The following is a 10,000-nucleotide window of genomic DNA, read 5'->3' on the forward strand; positions in this document are numbered from 1 at the left end:
ACAAGCTTCGGTGGGTCTATTTATGGGAGCGAAAAGAAACGAGCTAACTCTGCGATGGGGAATAAGAAAGTCTAACTTATTCTCCACATTCACATTCTTTCTTCTCCATAGTATTTCTTTACGCCAGCAAACAATTGGAATGTTATGTTTTCTCGTTCATTACTCTCCTTCCTAGGTTTAGTGCGTGTGAATGAGTGAGAATGTTTGTGCATTAAGAGTACGGTACACGGTTAAGGTTTATTTATTACTATTTTGTCGAAAAATTTAACAGACGCGATAAGGAACTCGTAGCTAAGGACTGCCGCCACGTGGACCATCGTCTAGGGTAGCCTAGAACCCAGCCGCGATTGCAACCAGACTTTTGGGTCGCACGGAGATCGCTTGTTCCACTGGGTAACAGCTCATAAAAACCGCATGTGCGACGGTCATGCAACATTACGCCGCAAACCCCGTAGTAAACTATACAACGAACGATGAATGCAGTCGTTATAGTATACCGTCGAGTGTCGAATAAAATGCGCTGGGTATTGTTTAACGCAAAACATAAATGAAACGTTGTGCTTACGTTTTTTTCCTTTTTCTCATCGGTAGTCGAATATCACAATGTTGGTTTTTAGCAAGTGTAATATTGAACAATTCTCTGCTTTATGTGTTTTCATATTAGCAGATTTTTCTAGCTTCTGATAGCAAAGGAAGATGTGGTATTTCGATAGTATCGTATAACCCTTGTGATGTTTCACAGTTTTAAAAATTGTTGGAATAAAAAAAAAGTATCGCATGAAGGATTTAACGATTTTTTCTAAGCATCCGGTTTAGTTTAAAATCCGAGCATGATGGTTGGGCGCCTCCATATTTCCCTGTTAGTTATCCAGGATTTTATGCGAAAACACGCATGGTTTTTGGAGGCTATTGGGTTCAATTGAAAATGGGCTTGCTTATCTTGGAGCCGAATATATTGTGATACAGTAGCATAAAAGAGCAGTAGCATCGATTGAACGAAACATAAATCATAAAAGCTCACAACACTGGATTTTTGAATCGTCCACCTTAAACAACCATTCATGTGTTCATTTTCATTTTTGAAATCGCTCTCCGAGGTCCACGCTGAGCATGAACCCAACCACGCTCCCCGCAGCTCCCCTAACCGCTTGGGAAATGCATCCTGAAAGCTTCCTATCGAGCTCTGTTTTTTCACCCCGTATTCGTAAATAAAGGGAGCTTTTATCGGCCGGAACACACACCACTACAGGTCGCCCCGATGGCGGGGAATTTGTTTTCGTACTCCCCACTACCGTGGTGGCTGTTTTTTTTATTGAGGGCCAGAGATACGCGAGGAGATACCCATTTTATGTCCGATCATTTCCCCTAACAGATGCTGACTGGCTGATGAGCCGCTATCTGTCGGTGTGTGCGTAAGCTGACGGGAGACATCAGCGCGCAGTAGGAGCAAGAACGAGTGGGGGGGGGGGGGGGGGGTTGGGATAAGGTGGAACACGTTTTTTTCTGGCTGCAACTTAACCCGCTTCGCTTACATACTTTCGCGTCCGTGAGCGAGCATGGCGCGCGGGTTGTGTCGTGCTCGTGTTCGTTCGTGGCCGCCTCATTTCGTACGGTGTCGTGTTCCGGTGCAGACGTATCGCTCGTCAGCCGCTCCGGTTGGCTTCCGGTAGTGCATGTGGCGCGTCTAGTAGCGCAAGTAACCCACCTCGTGCACCTTCCTGATCGTCCTTCGCGCCAAACGCCGTGTGCTTCTCGTTCAAAGTGAATCAAAAGTGCTCACTGACCGGCCAGCCGGCGGTCACTCGGTACGGTCAGTAACGGCCACGGAACAGGGAGTTTGTGATCTATGGCCACCGGCGAATAAAGGAAGTGTATGACGAAGGAAAGGATTTCCATGGTGTAACTAAATCCTATAGAAGTTGCAACAAAATGAAGCCGATGAGAGCGATTAACTAACAAATCCGGCCCCTCTCTTTCGCTCCCGTGGAAACGCTACCGAACGAAAGGACGCACGGCGAACGATTTGAGGATGTTGCAATCGTTGTCCCAGGAAACGGACAGAGGATAGAGAAAGGATGAGGGAGGAACCTTAATTTTCCTTTCTCCCTGGATACTGTGTAAATTATCTACGAACCACGAACGAGAGGGACAAACAGTGGCGATTGATCGAAAGTTTTTCCCGGGCTATTTTTTTTTTCAAATTTCATCTCGAGTTCCCTCTTGGCCGGTCTTGAGTGTTCGCATTTTTCCTTTTTTTTTGTTAGTTTTTTTTTCTCCGCGGGTTTTAATTCTTTTTGATAGATGTCCAACTTTTTAATTTCAATACCATTCAGTGGACTGGGCGGTCGGTCGGGCCGGGGAGGGTGTTCGCGTTTCACGGGTTTTTATGATTAAGGGTACTCAACTCCCGCAGAGGAGGCCGGAAGTGTGGAGTAAGGGAGTGCCAGAGTGCCGGAAGTTGAGAATAAAAGGATTCATCCTTTGTGCAGCATACGCTTCACCTCTTTCTATCGCATTGGAGCTTATTTATAGAAATAGAAATCCGTTACGAAATTGTCGTGACGTAACGTTAGCGTGAACATTTTAGAAAAATAATTAAACCACTTTAAACAAACGCATTTAATCAGTTTCTTAATGCATTTCTCGATTCGCAGATCGCAGATGTTGTGCTACGACCAGGAGCATGGAAAATTGATGGTGAACACGCAGTGAAGACGAATCGTTTGAAAAAAGAATCCACAAAAAACGGGAAGTCTACTAGTTTTACTAAGTGCAAGTGCAGACAGCGTCAAAGGACCATCCAGCTGGGGCTTGTATGCCTCGCCAGAACCAGACCAAAGGTTTGGAGCACCGGGCAGTGAGCAAGTGTTTCGCGGTTGAACGCTCGTTTCTGTGAGTGAGCGTGTGCGTTTTTGTGTTGCGCAGAGGAGCAGGAGCTCCGGTGTTCGGTTCCGTTGCTCGCGGCTTTCCCGGCCTGGAGTTTTCCCTGAAGTCGTCCCACGTGGTACCCGTTCCCGTCTTCTCCCAAGACCCCCCAAACAGCAGTGCCTATGTGTGATCAGGGGAAGCGAAAGAAAAAGGAAAAATTCCAGTACAACAAATCGATCATGGCCGCCACGAGCGTGGTGGTCCTCGATCGGGGCAACAACACGACCTGCACCATCAATTTGCATGGTAAGTGAGTGAGCTAGGGAGTTAGTTGCGGGTGCATGACTATTGCTGCTGCCGCAAAAAAAGCACTTGTGTATGTCATTTGTTTCCATTCTTTCTTCTCTTTCTTAAATGACCTTTTATATAGTGAAATCGTGTGTTTGTTGTAGCACTAATTGCATTTTATTTTTGAATTAGAACAAGGTTCAAAATACCAAGTACAATGTGTTCAATCAAACTGAAATCTCGATCACAAATAGTAACGGTTGTTTCTATGTTGATGACTCTCAACACATCCTAAAACTCCTTAAAATAGTCGGCGTACTTTATGCCTCTTTTTACAAACTCGAAACTGTCCGATATTGGTCTTCGAATTTCTATTAAAGAAAAAACACAAAAAAATGAAGCAAAACGGCTACCGAGAAACTCGAACAAACAGTCTACTGCAGGGACCTCCGGCCCCGCGGCTTAGCAACGGCCGTGGGTTCTGGTTTCTAGCCAAAGCGGGCAAAGCGGAACTGCGAGCACATGAGCTGAACAGACGACCGTTCTTTCGCGCACTTTTTTTTTTCTTTCGTTCGTTTTTTCTAATGCCCCCGCACAGCCCGAGCGATGGCTGCGGTCGCTTCTGTGCTTCCGTGGGTCGGGCCGGGTCGGGTTGGTTTTTGGGCCGTGGGATGTGCTCCGTCTGTGTTACTGTTTGTGCTAGCGGAAGGGGAAGTCAACTGCCGCCGTCGTCGTCGTCGCACGTCTGGCTGTCTGGCGCAATCTTCTCCCGATATGTGTGGAGTTGTGGAGAGCACACGTTGAAGTGCACCTTTCTTCTTGCTAGTAGCTCTCGGAAACAACCACTTCGCGAATGGGGAACCGCAGACTCCGCGTTAGTGGCATTGCTCTAAACTATTTTGCACACTTCCAGCTCTTGATGTGGCTTTTTATTTCATTGCTTTTGCATAAATAGATACCTTTTACCCTTGTCTGTTAGTGTTGGTTAGTGGTAGGGATGGCAGGAAATTGTTGCAAAAAATGCTTCTCCTCTCCAACGTTAGTCGCACCAACATTTATTCGGCGACCGAAGAGAAGATGATCCGTGCAACAACAAAAAAAAAAGTTTGTCTGGATGCATTAGTCACCATGACGCATGGCTACTCGTGCCGTTGAGCCATTCACTCGAGCCAAGAGTTGGTACGCGCTGCAAGCACCCACCGGCCGGAGACATGCGTGGTAGCCAAGGGTGGTGGTGGTGGTGCAACCACCGTCACGGTGGGATGTCTAACCTTGGTGCGCGAATCGATTTCCTCTCGTGGCGTTTCACAAAAACAGTGGAAGGTGCATGCAGACCGATGCAGCGATGAGCGTGCATTAGAAACTCCGTGGTCCTGGTGATGGGGGTTTTTTCATTCTCTCTTTCTTGAAGGTCTCATTACCACTCTTGTACGGTTGATCCTCGAGCAATCCTCGTTCCAATGTTATGCTTATGGTGTATTTTGTGACTTTAGTTGTGTATTGCGATTTGGAATAATTTTGAATACTCTACTGTTTGACAATGAAACGAAACTACTAACGTACAAACAGAGCTGCCGACGTGTGTTGGAAGTCACTTCTTTTTTTAGGGCGTTACGTTTCCATTTGGTAAATGAATTAATAGAAAAGATAATTATTTTGTTAAATAGACATTCTCAATTCCGTTCCTTAAATGATTCTTTCGTTTTGTTGCCCGCGGATAGAGCTACAGATCTAAAATATGCTTCTGCTTTTATGCAAAATTTGAAAAAAAAACTTTAATCTCAAAAAAAATCTTACATAAACCATACAACATATCGATGCTGCCCACTTTGAACTCGATTATTCGTTTATGCAACTGATGTTCATGGTTTTGATTCGTGTTTCAGATAAAGTAGCATTAAAAATGATTTAGTAAAATAAAACAAGCAAACCACCTTCAATTTGACCACCGACGCACTAAGGTTCGCACATCCGGTTTGCATCGTCAGCGCCCACCGCCATCTAGCCCTTCAGGGTCGGTGGATGGTTCAATTTTTGTTAACTTATTTTATTTTGAAAACAGTTTTATTTTGCTGATTTTCCACGCCACTCATTATTCTCTGGCTTTGGTTAGCTTTTTTTGGCTGTTTGTGGCTCCACCTCAATGATTATCGGTAAAGGGAGCCTTATCGAATCGTTTTGGGCTGGAATTGGGCCCATTAACATCGCCAAGAAGGATGGAAGGTACGTTTGGTTTTTAGCCGCGGTGGCATCTTTTTACGACACCGTCATCGGCGTCTTCGGTGTCATATGTTGGGTCGTGGGTCCGTGGCGCTATTCATAGCGTTGAAGGAGGTGGAGGATAGCTTCGGTTGCTTTTTGGTGGTCGAAGACGAAAAATGGCCGAATAAGCACGTGCGTAACGAGGTAATTGATGAGCAGCAGGTGAAAAAATGAATGGCCAAAAAAATGTGATGGTGTGAGAGGTGGCCAGGGGGGAGGGGGGGAGTCTCGTAGCGATTCGATATACCAGCGAGGCCCGTTTTGGTTATCTTATCTGCCCCGTATCGATTGTTTGGAAATGTATTTTTTGTTGTTGTTGCTGTCTGGTGTATAAATATGATCGGTCAGTTTGTTTTTTTTCTTCTTCACACACAACATGTAACAAGTGCGTTTGTTGAATCGGTCTTTTTATGTTGTTGTTGGATCTGAGCTTTATGACGGGCTTTATGCTGTCGCATACGCGTTGGTGCGCGTTAGCACAATCGTGTTTGTTTTCGCACTTGTTTTGGCATCTTTACCACAAGTCATCAAATAGAATCGCGCAAAAGTACGCACATTTTTGGATATCTTTACTTGGCAAAAGTTTTTCTTTTTTTGCATAGTTTTATGTTACCTGTTTGAAAGGTAACCTGACCCGGTTTCATGTGTCCGATCAGACGGGTTGATGACCGGACCGGGGTTTGTGTTATTGATACGATCGATAAGCATCTACAAATCGTCCATCGTCGGTGGTTGAACTGGACAGATCGGTAAAGGTTATGTCCTGGCCACGCCGAGCCGTGTTGCGTTTGCTTATCAATCGCGTCAAGTGATCAAGCACTTGTGGTTATCATGCTTCAGGTTTCGTAATGCTGCTTACACGAGACTTTCTTTTTTTCAACAAATCATTTTTTTAAATACTAGTAAAGAGGTTCATAAACGTTTTCAGTAGTTTCTTGGTTATATGTTTCGCCTAAAAACAAGTATCGAACGTATTTTTTAAATCCTTGTATGAATTTTGGATCTCTTTTCTACAAATATTGAGAATAATTACGTAAACAATTATTTTATTATAATTTGAATTCAATTTTTTCGAGTTTTGATCAACTTCTCATCATTTCAACCAATGCATAAGTTGCATACAAAGATCATCTGCTGGTATCTTATCTAGAAGACGTTGTTAGCCTTCAAGATACTTTATGAACAGTTGTTCGTATCGCCCAGCTGGCGGGAACTGCTTCACCCATCTGATTCCTCTCGCTCGTAATGCTCGTGTTCAGTGACAGCCCCGGGGGTGCGCTGGGTTATCAGGGCGACCAACCGTCCGCCAAATGATTTATGACACCGACTATTACTTCCGATAATGCTAACGCGACGGAAACGGGTCGGTGGAAGAAGTTTCTTTTCCTGAAACTCCATTTTTTTTTTCGACCGACCTGTTCTTGCTAGTCAAACCCTCGCGGCCCCCGCGGAACCGGAGCGGAGTGGTTTGATCTTCGACTGCGATGCGTGGCATTTCCCATCAAAGCCAGACCGGGACATCCGGTGGCTGGCCGGTCCGAATCATTCTTTTGGCTTGAGTTCTACGATCGCGGCAGAGGGTGGGCACAATTATGATGGTTTCTTTCGTTTCTGGCCGACTCGGCATACGTGGCGATATGCGACGGAAGCTGCAAAAGTTGTCATCGCCGGCATATGGTTGGCATCTGTTATCAGCAAATCCGTCGAACAAGTTACGGCTTCGGGAGTAATGAACGTGGGACAGTACCATGGGAGAGGTTTCATTGATTGTGAAATACAGCATCTGTTCGAACATTGGCGTAACATTTTTATGTTTCACATTGGCCCCGGAGCCCAGCTAAATTTCATTCATCTAATTCTTATCTAAATCGATTCCACTGATTAACCTTTGAGTTGGAAATTGACATTAATTGTGCACAAGGTGGCTGATTAACTGGTGCTGCTGCTGCTTGCTGTGTTGCTGTGTAAATCTGTTTAAGTTTTACAGGCACACAGCATGAGTGAGCATTATTATTAGGACGGTATGCATGGACACTGGTGGTGGCGCGATAAGCGAACTGGCGCGTGCTGGATGGCTAAATGTCACGGCAGCAAATGGATTTATTACTCTTTAAAAAAACATTCGCTGGGAACACCATAATCACCAATCTTGTTCACCAATGTTCGCAACACTTTTTTTCTTTATTTTTTTTTCATTCAAATATTCTAAGAAAGTATGATTTGCCGCATGTTTTACGATTACCAAACATTGCACCACGTTGCGTTACGGAGGATTGTGAAATAGATGCAGTAATCATTGAATGATATGGAAAGTTGGAAAAAAAAAAGTTGGATTGATAACACGATAGCGCAACGGGAACCGTTTTAATGTTCCGTTTGCTCGCTTGAGCAGCCAAAGTTTGTCCATGCTCTGAATGGCTTCTGGAAGGCATGCGGATGTGGTTCTCCACGTGTTAGATGATTTTTTGAAGTTGCCTGTTAGGGTTTTGTTTATTTACAATATTTAACATTACACAAATGTTGCACATCTTGAACCAAGAAGGGTGGCGAGGGTTTCAAACCAACAAGCTACCGGTATGCTGCTGTTCAAGACGACGATTGCTCTGTTGCTATCATCATCGCTTCAAGATTTGTTGCGATTCAATTTCGTGCTCGTCGATTACCACTCTTTCCACTACCTCAATTGAACCATCGAGAGACTGATGCGAAGCAAACTATTAGTCGGTAAACAACAAGTGACTGAAACGTAGCCTTGGCTATAAGATCATTGATCAGTGGCGTGTGTCCGACTAGCGATCGTTCGACAATGGCAGGGCGCGATTAGATGTAGCTTTTACGCCGGGTCGCTCATTTCCGTTCGTTTCTGAATCTCATCGAACCACGTTTCCGATCGAGCGATAGTGATACGATGCCATGGGAAATCATAGGAATTAACGACAGGTTATGCGGTCCGGTTGCATGTGGTCGTATGTGTGATAAGAAAAAACGTTGTAAACTATACAAGGTGATTGTAATGGAATGTAACTTAAAAATATAAAAGGGGACATTACATTAGGAAAATAGATAATGGTAATGTTAAAATAATTTTAATAAGTTTGCAATACCTGGATGCGAATATTGAATGTTATCTATGTTGATGATTGTCAATACTAAATTCACCAAAAATACTTAAACAGAAAAGTCGTCCTTTTGAAGCTGAAATTACGGAAAAAAGTAACACAAATCCGTCTAATCCTTTTTCACCTGTTAATGATGACTAAAGGAGTTTTTTTCTCCGCTTCTCTAACATCACTCCTCTCTAACTTCGTTACATTTCTCTTTCCCTTTTACCGCCCAGAAGTCTGAAAACTTTCCAGTCGTTTGATGGAGTTCGTACGATGCTGGCGGCGTTTTTTTTTCTCTCCCTCCTTACCGACTAACCCCCTTACTGCCCAGTATGTCGGTGTGCACTTTCGCCGAAGGATTGGTCGCTTCGGGCAGATTTTTTCGGAACAGCAGTGGTGCCAAGTGCCACCTCCCCCCAAAAATGCTTGGATCTTGGGTGCGCTCCCCTTGAGGGGGTTCCCCGCCGTCACTCGTAGATAAATTAGTCGACTCCGAATTGGGACCCTCGTTTGGCAAGTTTCTGCAGCAAAAGTGCGCCCGGTGGGGTATGGGCGAAGGTTGGGCGACAGAGTGAACGGCCGGTGAATTGTTTGAAAGAAATAGGAAGAACGGGGCACCCACGGACCCTGGAGCAGCCTTTTGGCTTCCTCTGGTTGACCTCTCCATCCTTCTTTCCTCCTCTCTCTCTCTCTCTCTCATTCTCCCTCTGCGAGACACGCTCTGTGGTCCATAATTTCGCCAACTTTCACGCAGCTGCCGGCGTTGCGGCTAGCAGAAGCGCGGGTTTCGTTCTCTCTTTTTTTGCGACCGCGATTTGGGTTTACGCTCTCGTTGAGTGATTAGCGAACGGGGCGAGGGGAACCCGGCCCAGCATCTCCTCGATACCTTTTCGGGAATGGAACCACCACCAGCACACCAGGGTGAGCAGGAACGAACGGGGAACAGAAAGGTTTGCAAAAAAAAAGTGCCACAGAAATTGGCACACTTTTTAGATTCCGCATGCCCCGGCACCGGTCACGCCGGTCAAATCTAATCGAATCTAGCAAAGTCCCGTAGGCCGAAGGTGAAAATTAAAGCTACGGAGAGTGAGACAGGGAGAGAGCAAAAGCTGACCGGGCAGGTTTTTTTTTCGGGCAAAATTTAAACCATCTTCTAGGAGGAGAGTGGTTTCTCTACTCCATCGTTTTTGGCTTTTGGGAGAAGTTGATTTTTGTAGATAATTTGCAAATTTTTCCACTCGACGACGCTCGAGGCCAGTGCAGGCTGGCTGCTTGGTGGTAATAACTCGCGGGATTAGTCGATTAACCTGAAAAGGGATGCGCCGTGCGTTTAGCTGAGTGTTTTTTTTTTTGCAATAGTTTCCATTAAAGTTTATGCAAATCACTCGCATTTGCCGATATTTTATGCGGTTGGTTGCAACTAATTTGGCTCCACAAGATGCACGAGAATGTTGGGAGAAATTTCCCTTTTTTTATGC

At 45.0% G+C, this 10,000-nt stretch overlaps 2 protein-coding genes across 2 annotated transcripts in view; both read left to right on the forward strand.

The window, feature by feature from the left end:
* Window positions 1-535, forward strand: part of LOC126573192 (protein naked cuticle homolog) — a 66,501-nt gene extending 65,966 nt beyond the window's left edge. Inside the window, exon 7 of the mRNA XM_050233147.1 lies at window positions 1-535. This exon is cut by the window's left edge and continues 2,765 nt beyond it. The gene's annotated coding sequence lies outside the window, so the exon portion shown is untranslated.
* Window positions 536-1,620: 1,085 nt separating this feature from the next.
* Window positions 1,621-10,000, forward strand: part of LOC126573224 (uncharacterized) — a 33,660-nt gene continuing 25,280 nt past the window's right edge. Inside the window, exons 1-2 of the mRNA XM_050233185.1 lie at window positions 1,621-1,805; window positions 2,655-3,174. Coding sequence (XP_050089142.1) covers window positions 3,051-3,174 — 124 coding nt within the window. The 5' untranslated portion in view covers window positions 1,621-1,805; window positions 2,655-3,050. The remainder of the gene's footprint in view (window positions 1,806-2,654; window positions 3,175-10,000) is intronic.

The sequence above is a fragment of the Anopheles aquasalis genome, chromosome 2 (genome assembly GCF_943734665.1).
Source record: "Anopheles aquasalis chromosome 2, idAnoAquaMG_Q_19, whole genome shotgun sequence".
Classification (NCBI taxonomy): domain Eukaryota; kingdom Metazoa; phylum Arthropoda; class Insecta; order Diptera; family Culicidae; genus Anopheles; species Anopheles aquasalis.